At 38.4% G+C, this 13,380-nt stretch overlaps 1 protein-coding gene across 1 annotated transcript; it reads left to right on the plus strand.

The window, feature by feature from the left end:
- Positions 1 to 284: 284 nt before the first annotated feature.
- LOC119677298 lies at positions 285 to 5,492 on the plus strand. The gene has a single exon (XM_038088569.1). The coding sequence runs from the start codon at positions 285 to 287 to the stop codon at positions 5,490 to 5,492; it is 5,208 nt and encodes a 1,735-aa protein (XP_037944497.1).
- Positions 5,493 to 13,380: the final 7,888 nt, after the last annotated feature.

Genomic DNA, 13,380 nt, shown 5'->3' on the forward strand with positions numbered 1-13,380 from the left:
GCTACTATGAAGAGCGTATTAGGCGACTCAACGAATTATGGGAACAATTTGATCATAACGACACACAAATCAGGAATTTGCCAGATTTGGATACGAGCGTTTCATATTTTACCAACAACTACTTTCAGGAAATCAAGGGATTATTTGAAAAATATGAGCAGATTTTCGAAAATGAATTGTCAACCAAAATACCCCCAACACCTTCCTCAAAGGAGTCAGCAACGACAGCACGTCAACCGATGCCGTCACCGAGGGAAGGACAATATAGCACAAGTATAACAAGAATGATACACAAGCAAGGTGCAATTTGTGTATCACTGAAGCGACTCATAGCAGGCATCAATCGTCAAACAGGCGTTCAGATGAAATCCTTTTATGAAGTGAATATGGGAAGAATTGAGAAGCTATGGAATGAGATTGAATCCATTAATTTTGAGATTTGGGAGTACACCAACAATCCGACTACAGTGGGATATAAACTCGATGAGTATCTCGAAATAGAAGAATTGGTTCAGTCAACTTTAATTTCGTTAGCTTCAATGAAAGCAAATAATGAACAATTACAACAAGGAATCAGTAAACCAGACAGCGCTGGGATATCACTGCCTAAGGTAACAATACCAAAATTCGATGGCGATTATTTGAAGTGGTGTCAATTCTATGATTTGTTCACCGAAATGATTCACAAGCAGCAGCTTTCTAACGCTCAGAAAATGTGGTATCTCAAAGGTAGTTTAACAGGAGAAGCAGAAGGTTTAGTCCGACACCTGTCAATAACCAACGAGAATTATCAAACGGCATGGAATCTGCTACAAGAACGATATCACAACAAAAGAATTATTGTAGCAACAATCATTCAAAGAATTCTAAATCAACCAATAATATCAACCAATCCTTCAGCGACAGAAATAAGGACACTCCATGATGTTACTTTCGAAGGATTGCTGGCACTGAAGAATGTGGGACTCGAAACTGATTCATGGTCCCCGCTACTGCTTCATAGTTTGCTCCTCAAACTAGATAAGCAGACTCGCATTTTGTATGAACAGTCGCTGAATCATCCAAGAGAGGTTCAGTCGATTAAGGAGTTCATGATCTTCCTGGAATCACGATTCCAGTCCTTAGAGGCGATTGGCCATAGGGAGAAGCCATGCTTAGCAAAAACCCTTGCCACAACTATGGGAAAGGCAAATATATCAACCTGTAAGATCTGTAATAATGGATCACATCCGATATATTATTGCAAAACATTCTTGCAATCAACACCACAAGGTCGTATCAAGACGGTACAAAAACTTAGACTGTGCTTGAACTGCTTACGTACAGGCCATAGGGCAGCAGAATGCAAAAGTTCCCGGTGCAACAAGTGCAGCAAGAACCACAATTCGTTGTTGCACTTATCAGAGTCTTCCAAGACAACACACAAATCGATCAATGTCAAATCAGATTCATTGGTTGAGAAACCCGGTCATCAACCTTCTACTGTAATCACAGCATTAACACAAAATAAGGGATACGTTCTTCTTAGTACAGTTAATATGAAAATAGCTACGTTTGATGGTGATTTCATTGAGTGCAGAGCAATACTCGATTCTGGATCACAAATAAACTTAATCACAGAAAAACTGGCAAGAAAATTAAAATTGCAGTTACACTCATCACCGTTATGGATAGAAGGAATTGGTAGAAGCAAAAGGGACACAAAATACAGTGTGACAACAAAAATTCAGTCTCGAATTAATGATTTCAATGTAAATATCAACGCATTCGTGATGCCTCGAATTATCTCAGCCCAACCAACACAGTGTCTGGACACTTCTGGTTGGTCAATTCCTCAAAATATAAAATTGGCTGATCCAGACTTCGCGAATCCAAATCAAATTGACTTATTAATTGGAGCAGAATTCTATCACAGCTTTTTATCGATTGGTCAAATCAAAATAGATGAGGGTCTACCTGCACTTCAGAACACGGTTTTCGGATGGATATGCAGTGGCAAAGTTAGCAACGGTAATCAAAAATTACTTACCTGTGGCATGTGCAGCGAAGCTGACGACGAAGCATTGGATAATATACTTACTAAATTCTGGCAATTGGAGGAAATCAATCAAACGGATGACAAATTCACTGATGCAGAAAAGAAATGTGAAGAATCTTTTGCTCAAAATACTCACCACAATCATGAAGGGCGATTTGTCGTGAAACTACCATTTAAGGAGGATACAACTGTTCTTGGTGAATCCATGCAGATGTCGATGAATCGATTTTTTAGTCTTGAACGTCGGCTGTTGAAGAATTCTGAACTAAAGAAGATGTACGTTGACTTCATGCGAGAGTATGAACATCTCGGCCACATGGAAAAAATCAATCAGGATGATATAATGCATCCACATTACATTTTGCCACATCATTGTGTAATCAAGGCAGATAGTACTACAACAAAGCTTCGAGTGGTGTTTGATGCATCTGCAAGAACATCAACCGGAGTCTCACTCAATGACATCATGCATAATGGTCCAGTCGTGCAAAACGAACTCTCATCCATTTTACTGCGTTTCAGGAAACCACGCTTCGTTTTTACAACAGATATTGAAAAGATGTATCGGCAGATACTAATTGATCCACGAGATGAATATCTTCAAATCATTATCTGGCGAGAGTCACCAGAAGAAAACTTGTGCTATTACAAATTAAAAACGGTAACGTATGGCACAAGAGCAGCGCCGTATCTGGCAACTAAGTGTCTACAAACCCTGGCCAGAGAGCATGCCGTTAAATTTCCGCTTGGTTCCGCTACACTCAGCAAGGATTTTTATGTCGATGACGGTTTAAGTGGCTCAGACAGTCTCATGGAGGCAATTGCAACAAAGGATCAACTTATTAAAATATTGGCGACAGCTGGTTTCAAACCTCGCAAGTGGTGCGCAAATAATGCCCAATTACTTCAAGGACTCGCTCCAGAAGATCAAGAAGTGGATCTCGATGTCAGCAGTGAGTCACATAAGACAGTAAAAACTTTAGGCCTTATCTGGCTACCAAAATCTGATCAGTTTTCAATAAAAACTAACGGACCTATACACAGCAAAATAACAAAGAGGACCGTAAGTTCCGAGTTGGCGCACATTTTTGATCCACTTGGATTAATGGCTCCCGTAGTAGTGAAGGCGAAAATATTTGTTCAAAGATTGTGGCAGTTAAAACTTTCGTGGGATGAAGCTCTGCCTGCTGAAATGCATACTCAATGGACCCATTTTCGTCAGAGCTTATGTGAAATAAACAATGTGAAGATTCCACGACATATATGTCATCATAAACAACCAAGGAATACTCAGATTCATGTATTTACTGATGCCTCCGAAAGGGCCTATGGAGCTGCCATTTACATCAGAGCCGAAATGACTGATCGAACTATCTCAGTTCAGTTACTTTGTTCAAAATCACGCGTCGCTCCATTAAAAACGCAGACAATACCAAGACTTGAGTTATGTGCGGCTTTACTAGGAGTACAATTGGTAGTAAAGGTAAAAAAGGATTTGGAATATGAACATCATCCGATATTTATGTGGACTGATTCTGAGATAACATTGCATTGGATCAATTCAGAACCATCAACATTCCAAACTTTCGTTGCTCATCGTATCAGTAAGATTCAGCAATTAACACTAAAGGAACAGTGGAGGCATGTCAATACTAAACAAAACCCAGCTGATTTATTATCCAGAGGTGTAGATCCAATTTACATTCAGAAAAATGCAATGTGGTTTTATGGGCCAATTTTCCTTCATGGAAATCAAGAATGCTGGCCCCAACCATTCCGTCAGGAATTGATAACATCCGACCATATACAAGCGGAAGTCAAAAGGAAGGTACATGTGCTTACAATTTCACATGATGATGAACTAATCAAAATGATTTATACGATAAGGCATGGAAACTCATTCATAAGGTTGCAACGAATTCTTGGCTATGTGTTGAGATTCATCAAAGGGTTACGTAATAAGAGCAAGCACAGCGACATCAATTTGACACCATTAGAACTGGATGAGTCATTACTCATAATTATAAAAGCCATACAGCTAAGTGATTTCAATGAAGAACGACATCAACTCTTAAAGAAAAGGGATCTGAAGGGAAGCAGTAGTCTCCACGGACTTTCTCCATTTATTGATGATAGTGGCGTCATCAGGGTTGGAGGTCGATTGACGTCATCACATCTTACCTACGATGCCAAACACCCCATGCTGCTGCCATATAACGATCCAATAGCTAAGCTCATAATGAAACATTTACATGAGAAGGGACTTCACTGCGGACCGCAAACATTATTAGCCCAGTGCAGGCAGCGATTTTGGCCAATAAAAGGCAAGATTATGGCTCGATCCATTGTGCAACATTGTGTACAATGCACTCGAGTACGCCCACACATGTTCAAACAAATCATGGGCAATCTACCAGCTGACAGAGTCCAAGCTCAAAGACCTTTTTTCAACGCAGGTGTGGACTTCTGTGGTCCCATATGGATACACCACAAAATTAGAGGCAAAAGACCATGCAAAGCGTACATCGCAGTGTTTTGCTGCTTCTCTACGAAGGCAGTACATTTGGAAGTTGTTAGTGATCTCACCACAGATACATTCTTAGGCGCTTTGAACCGGTTTACGTCAAGAAGAGGTCGATGTCAGAACTTATATTGTGACAACGCGACTAATTTTGTGGGCGCTAAAAATCAAATGAACGAGTTAGCTGAAAGCATTCACAGCACAAATGCTAAAAACAACATAATAAGATCCTGTTCAGCTCAAGGAATTGCTTTTCATTTTATACCTCCGAGAGCACCACATTTCGGAGGATTATGGGAAGCCGCTGTCAAATCAGCTAAATATCTATTGGTGCGAACTATTGGCAACGTGTCACTCACTTACGAGGAATTGGAAACAGTGGTAACCCAAATTGAAAGTATGCTAAACTCCAGACCAATAACACCGTTGTCATCAGACCCAAATGACCCGGCTGCCCTCACACCAGGACACTTCTTAATAGGAGAACCACTAACAGCCCTTCCAAGTAGGTCAGAAACTACAACCAAACAATCGCTTTTAACCAGGTGGAAGCTGGTGAATCATCTAAAAAACGAGTTCTGGTCAAGATGGTCAAAGGAGTATCTTAATGAGCTACAGTGTCGCACTAAATGGAAGGACCAATCACCTGACGTCAAAGAAGGAATGCTGGTAATCATTCAAGAAGACAACGCTTCTCCGCTTCAATGGCCTCTGGGCAGAATCATCAAATGCTATTCCGGTAATGATGGAAGAATCAGAGTTGTAGATGTCAAAACGAAAAACGGGATTTGGAAGCGTCCAATACATCGGCTAGCACCATTATTGTCGGAAGATTGTTCAACCCCCATGATGCAACTTGATAGATGTGATGAAGAAAAGCCTAGAAAACGAGCAAAACTCAACAGCAACATGCAATGTCCAAGGTCGAAGTAGCAGAAGAGGATTGACTGGCGTCAACGGGGGCAGAATGTCCAATTTGGACATAAATGTTAAGCTTATATTAATTTTTAGTATAAATAAATATCAATTAAAATAATTATTTGCATTGTATTTGTATTAATATTTGTATTATTGTATTCAGTATATGTATAAATAAGTATTTTAAATTAGTGTCTTATGTTGTTTTGGTTGTTGGGTTTAATTGTGTTATCAAATATTTTAGCAATGTTGCTGGCTCTCAGAACTAAATATTCGCACGCTATCAGCGTGCCAGACGTAACATGATGATCTTCACACGCCACTGTGCAAGGTTGATAGGCATCATGTTCGTTTTCTTTGATCGTGTGTTCGTTGTGAGTTGCAGCAATAGGCAAGCCGCTGCGACAATTCTGTTGTTCCCACAGGTGCAATAAGAGTTGGCGCATGGCACAAGTGATAACACATTTAAGTCACCAAATTTGTGAAGCAAGTTGGTATATGGCAAAATACATATACCAGCTTGCTGACTGCATCAAATTGTATAAGCATAGGAAATGCACATATTTTCCACGAGTGCCCTTGGCCTTGAATGTTCAAAGTCCATCGGATAACAAATCGTGGGAACTAGGTGCATTTGCTCTTTTACCATAAGCTTAGTGTTAAGCATTTTGTATAAAAACACAATATTTTGTAATAAATCATTCATTCAATACAGAACAGCCCTTGCGTTTTAATTAGTTCAAGTGCTTATTAAAACTCAATTGCAAATAGGTTCAAGTGCCTAGTTGCTCAAAAAATATTGTTATTGTTTGAATCCACCTGAAGTTGGTTTAAGTGCCAAATTCAGACCTTGCAATAGGAACTGGTTCAAGTGCCAGATTCCTAATCATAAGCAACACTGAATCGATTCAAGTGTCGATTCAGTTTCAATAAGAAACGACTTATTGAACAACAACAACAACAAGATAACTTTACGGTTCGTGTGCGAGTCGCTCCATCAAGCCAACATTTGTTCTAATTAGTTCTAATTGATAGTCGTGAATTCGTCAACGTCACGTGTGACAACAGTTACCACAATTACAGTTAAACATTTTTCGGGAAGTTCGCTGCTGCTATTGTGACCCTTCCACTTCGTCAAATACTTTCGTTTTTTTCGTTTTTCGTATCTACAACCGTTTCAATGGCAACGGCAAATCCAATCACCACGGCAGAACTGTCAGAACTAAAACAACAGCGAGCCTCGACGAAATCGAGCATTTCAAGGATCAAAGCTTTCGTACAAAGGAAAGAGCAATTCGCTTTCACAACCGGAGCTGAAATGTCGACTAGGTATTTTTGAATCATATTTTGAACAAATTCTAACATTTCAGACTTCGATCGCGAAATTAGATGCAACTGATACGTCTAGAGCTGAACTAGAGGACCAATACGTTTCCCCAAAAATATTAATAATGTCTCAACTGCAGGAAGAGGCCCACAATGCATCAATGCTAGATGCAACAGCAATAATTCCCACCTCAACTAAAAAATTACCACTGTTAAAATCACCTACATTCAGTGGTAAGTACTCTGACTATAACAACTTTATTAATTCGTTTCTTCAAATCATAGATCGCGAAATATATCTCAGAAATATTGAGAAATTTAACCATTTACTGATCAAGCTCTAGTCAAGCTCTAGAGACAGTACAGGCATTTCTTATTTCACATGAAAACTATCCCAAAACTCTAGGTAGACTCAAATCGTGCTATGACAATAATAGCCTAATCTTCGCCGAAAATATCGCCAACATAGTCAAGCCAACAACTCCGTAGTCTGGTAAACAATGTATCCGCTTTGTGTGGTTCACTCTGTTCGCTAGGTACAGAGAAACAAATATGGAGGCTCTACTTATTTCGCTAGTCATGCAAAAAACGGACGCAATTACACGTAGGAAATGGAATGAATCGCTTAACTTCGACACATTACCCAGTTGGGAGGATTGCTCAAAATTGTTGAATAGGCATTACCAGTTTCTCGAATCACTCGACAGTGGAAACGGCAATCAATCATCACCACAACGTAAACCTCATAATCTTAACTCCTAGACGTTCAATAAAAAATACGCATTTGTTGCATTTACATCCAGCAGTTCTTGCACATTTTGTTGTAGCAATGAACAACTAATACAGAATTGTCATTGTTTTAAGGTACTGGAGGTGATTTAAAGGTTTGAAAAGGTGAAGGGCCTAAAACTGTAAGGTTTGCGCAAAGCTACATCACACTCTCTTGCATCATTCGCAATTACCAACGAATATTTAGAGAGCGGGATCATCACGACACACAGAACACGCCGCTATGCCCAACGACAACGTTGCCAGCCATTCCCATCTTAACATGTTATCGACCGAGGAAATAATTCTAGCCACTGCATTGGTTTTAGTGAAGGACTCATCGGTAAGTTATCAAGTGGGTAGAGCCTTACTTGATTCATGTTCTCAGGTCAACTTCATAACGGAGGAGTTTTCAAAGAAGCTTAGTTTATCGAAACATAAACATCGCCTGCATGTTTCCAGTATTGGTAGTTCGTTGACCAATATAAAGTACCAGACGCTCACATCTCGTCATTCAAATCTTAAACTTGCTTTAAACTTTGGTATTATGAATCACATCGCATATCAACCAAGTTCTGAAATCAATATATTGTCGTGGAAGGTTCCACCAAATACACCTCTCGCCGATGAGCAATTTTTTAAATCCAAGCGCGTTGACCTTTTGCTTGGAGCTGAAAGTTTCTTTGACATTTTGTCTGTCGGTCAAATCAAACTAGGTGAAAATCTTCCAGTACTACAAAAAACACTTGTAATACCACGTAATCTGAGGTGGTATCAAATAATGTATTTTCTTACTTCGTTACACTGACTATTAGGCACATAAACCAATAATCAGGTATTTATGACGAAAGGCTTGCAGGCACATAAACCGCTAACCAAGTAAGTAAATAATATTTATTTACTTGCTATAGTGGTTAAAAGCCTCATCTACCAATAACCAAATTTTTTTTTTGAAGGAAAGACGATTGTTTTCGCTCTCGAGTTTTATTATCAATATTGTTACCTTATATAGTATAGAATTACTTACTAAGCATAATAATATTTACTATTATTGATAACTAAAATAATAATTTAAATTTCACATACTGCTGCATAAGCATAAATACAATATGTGAAGCTATTGAACTTATAAACGTAAACAATGTATTTAATATTTACAATATTTATTTGCTGCATAAGTGTAACTACAAGCGAGCTAAAATATGTTAGGTTTGTTAAACTTAGCATTCTGCCCGGCTTGAATTACATTATTCAAGAATGAATCTATGAGCAATGATTGATTTGATTTGCAATGCGTTATGTTTTTTTTTTTAAAAATCAACAGACAAAATTTTAAAATAATTACAACATTTTGTGGATATATATAATTTTCAAACAATAAATAGTTATACAATATTACATAAACTTAAAAATATAAAATTTAGAGTTTATAGCATCATGAGAGTTTGAGAAGCTATGTAATTGTTTCAGGCTCCAAAGTAAATCTTGTTCGTGGCATCGCGTTTGGTGTGAGAGTTTGTGTTGGCTGATTGACTTCTGGACGCTTTACCTGCTTTATTTTCCATATCATCCATATGATGGCTCCAACGACAAGAATTAGGGTTGTGGAATTAATTGCGTAGTGGTGCATGCTGTCCGTCTGTAGTTTGTGTGGTAATTCAGCGAATTTTTCATCTTTCAGAATATTGTGAAGTAGCTTTAACTGTTTAAGTTCATTGCTGAGATTCAATGAACTTCCTTTAAAATTTGACCATAATTCTGAGTTATTAATGACAGGTATCTCACCAAATGCAATGTAAGATTCATACATGGTGTCGGTAAGCGTTTGATGTGTCTGAATTGTAGACGTTTGGTGTTTGAGTACACAGTCGTCTTGTAATTTCAGAAGTGTTGCACCTTGTAGTTCTAAATGAGTCGTGATGCCCTTACAGATGGCCGTAACTGTTGTATTGTTTTTTGACCCGAATATCCATTGGTTCGCATGATACAGGGGACTCCAAATAATGTTCGATTTTGTTTCCTGCACATTACACGTATTGTCAGATATGTTTTTTAATAGGTTAAATTCGCAAGCGTAAGCCTGTGAGTCGATGTTATATTTTGATTGTTTATCCGAACAGAGTAGTTTGTTTTCTGGTTGCTTGAAAGTCATACACTCCTTATACTGTTCACGAGTTAAGGCAAAATATTGGTCTCTATGCGGCGTGGCAGCTAAAAATGAAGCTTCTGGAACTATTGTCATCATTGTATTGTTGACTGTTGCAGGAATTGGGACGAGATTGAATAAATCGAAATCCTCATGATCGGTTAATGGCAGTTGTTAGACAACTATCAAATGATCTTGTGTGATTCCACTTTGTGAAGACATCAACGTGTATAAATGAATAACGTCCTCTTGATTAAATGGAAGACGAAGTGAATGAGGTAAATGGCCCTTGATCTTCATGATTTGGTCTTGAAGTTGTTGTGGAGACATCAAAAGAGAATTAATTCTGCCATGCTGAGTATCAGTTAAGACATCAAATATCGCAGCTTCAATTTTTATTAATGTGTGTGCCATCCATGTAAGTTGGGTTACCAGTGATGTATAGATCTCTAGGTGGTTAATACGTTTAGTATTATGATTAGTGTGATCTACTATTTTGTTTGTCTCATCTTGTAGTTGATTCAGTTTGACTGCAATGGCTTCTGTAGTTTTGCTGAATATATTTAGAGTTGAGTCCATGACTGTAGTCTGATTTTTGATCATTTTTGATAGTACATCTTCATTATTGTTGATTTGAGTTAGAGTTTTAGAAATCGTTTCAGCATATTCTGAATCTAAAACACCAAATAATTTGTTAGCAATATTTCCAACTATATTGATGGCTCCTCTGGCTGATCGGTGTCTCGTCATGACCTTCGTTTCAGTTCGTAACTCTATATTAGTATTATTGAATTGACGGACGAGCTCATAACAGCTTTCTTGTTGCTGTAACAATGGGCACAATTGCTGAAGTGCTGCTGTGCCATTTTGAAACCTTTCGATCTCCTTTCGAATAGGCGCGAACTCAAAGTAAGTGATAATTTTCCATCTTCCAATGATTTGATTTACGGTGCCAATTCCTTCAAAATATATTCCGGGTTTGTTTGGAAATGATATTTCTTCAATGGGTCCCGAAAGTATTAATGGCATCATCAAAATTGTCACAAGTATGGTCATCATTAAAGATGTACCATCATATATCTTTCGACGCTTTGGCAACGCTTCACTAGGTTCATTCGTTCGTCTTGTTTGTGTGACAGTAGAATTTTGTTTTGTTGGATTTTGATTAATGCTGCCTTCAGTGGGTAGGGGGGCCAATGATCGTAATGGTCGTTTAAAAATCCCATTGGCTGTTTTTATGTCAGCTACACGGACCAAGCCATCTTCTCTTTCATACACCTGTTGCACCCTGCCAAGAGGCCATTTGTACATGGGTAGATTATCATCTTTAATAATGACTAAATCACCTTGGCATAGATTTGCATTTTGTTGTTTCCATTTGTACCTTGATTGGAGTTCATTGAGATATTCCTTTGACCATCTTCTCCAGAATTCTTGTTTGAGTTCAGAAACTAGACGCCATCGTGATGATAAACTCATTCGGCTCTCCTTTTGATAGGGATCCACATTAGTGGTAGGTGGTTCGCCTATGAGAAAGTGTCCTGGTGTAAGCGCTGTTAGATCATTTGGATCGGATGACATTTTTGTTATTGGCCTTGAATTTAACATGGCTTCTATTTCAGTTATGACTGTTGTCAATTCTTCATAAGTCAATGAAGCGTTGAAAATTCCTTTAATCATTAAATGTTTAGCTGACTTGACGGCAGCTTCCCAGAGTCCTCCAAAATAAGGAACTCTTGGTGGAATGAATTTGAAGTTAATTCCCTTGTTACTACTGGTCTTAATGATCTTTTCTTTACCATTTTCTGAATAAATGGTAGACTGGAGCTCTTGTAGTTGGTTTCTCGCCCCAACAAAGTTAGTCGCATTGTCACTATAAATTGTTTGGCATCTTCCTCTTCTGCTGATAAAACGTTGAATAGCGGCTATGAATGCCTCTGTTGTCAGGTCACTCACCACTTCTAGGTGAACAGCCTTAGTCGCGAAACAGCAAAATACTGCTAAATATGCCTTTGTTGGCCTTTTTACTCTAATTTTATAATGAATCCATATCGGACCACAGTAATCAACTCCTGTGGTAAAAAATGGTTTAGTCAGAGTAACTCGATCAGTCGGTAAGTTGCCCATGAGTTGGTCCATCAGTTTTGGTTTTGCCTTTGAACAGATGACACAGCTGTGAACAATGTTTCGCGCCATAATCTTTCCTTTAATCGGCCAGAAGTTTTGTCTCATTATGCTTAGCAATAATTGTGGAGCACAATGGGAATTTTCTTCATGTTTCATTTTGAACATCAATTTCACTGTTGAGTGATTGTAAGGAATTACCATTGGGTGTTTAGCATCATATGGCAATGTTGATGCTTCAAGCCTTCCTCCAACACGAAGTACACCTTGTTCGTCAATGAACGGTGCTAAAGTATTTAGTTGACTCGAACTGTTGATTGCTTTACATTGTTTTAAGTCAGAGATTTCCTTTGCAAATTCTGAGCCCAGAATAGTTTTAATTATGAAGACTAATGCATCTCGTAATTCCTTTGGAGAAAGTGTTCTTGTTGGTGATTGTGTGCGATGAAATACACGGCGAACATAAGCAATTGTTCTTTGGAGGTATCTGAATGAGTTTCGATGATCAATTTGATTTATCATGTGATCAGAACCAGTCGTTTGAATGATAATGTTAACTGTATGTCCTTGTCGTCTTTCGATATCAGTTGAGATGTTAAATGCCTTTGGGTTTGGCTGTTGCCAAAATTCGTTGCTTCCATGAAGAAAGAGTGGACCAAAAAACCACATATGTGAATAATTGAACATTTTAACCTTTATTCCTCTGGAAATGATGTCAGCAGGATTATCCTTTGACGCCACATGATGCCATTGATCAGCATGTGACATCTCTTGAATTTTGCTAATACGATTTGCTACGAATGTGTGCAATGAGGCAGATGAAGATATTATCCATGACAAAACAATTTCGGAATCGGACCAAAAGTAGGTTGGCACGTTTTGATACTTTAAATCTTGTTTAACTCTTTCTGCTAATTCGACTCCCAGCAATGCTGCGCAGAGTTCTAGTCGTGGTAGTGTCTGTTTCTTTAATGGTGCTATTCTAGATTTGGCGCACAATAGTCTCGATGTTATTGTCTTATCATTATATATTGCTCGCACGTACATAGCTGCTCCATATGCCTTCTCTGATGCATCCGTAAACACGTGTAATTGAATCGAACAGGGAACCGTCGAATTAAAAATATGTCAGGGTACTTTCACAGTATTTAATGTTTGTAAGTCATTTCTAAAACGCTTCCATTCTAGCTGAGCCTGAGGTAACAGTTTCGCATCCCAGGAATAGTTTTGTTGCCACAATTCCTGTATGAATATTTTAGCTGTTACAGTAATGGGGCCAAAAATTCCCAAAGGATCAAAAATTCGAGCTAAGTCCGATGCCACAATCCGCTTCGTGATAGGTTGCTCTGATGACATCTCTGCCTTACCGCAAAATTCGTCTGATTTCGGGAGCCAAATAATGCCTAATGTTTTTGTTGGCTTTATGGCTGAGTCATCTAAATCAAGGTTGATTTCTTGGTCTTCTATCGAAATGTTTTGTAGGAGTCGTGTATTATTTGAGCACCATTTTCTCAGTTTAAATCCTGATTTACTGAGCAG

The sequence above is a fragment of the Teleopsis dalmanni genome, chromosome 2, assembly GCF_002237135.1.
Source record: "Teleopsis dalmanni isolate 2A chromosome 2, ASM223713v2, whole genome shotgun sequence".
In the NCBI taxonomy this organism is placed as follows: domain Eukaryota; kingdom Metazoa; phylum Arthropoda; class Insecta; order Diptera; family Diopsidae; genus Teleopsis; species Teleopsis dalmanni.

What these genes read in the sequence shown, in the direction of transcription:
- LOC119677298 (XM_038088569.1), top strand. Translation starts at nt 285, where the DNA reads ATGATACACAAGCAAGGTGCAATTTGTGTATCACTGAAGCGACTCATA.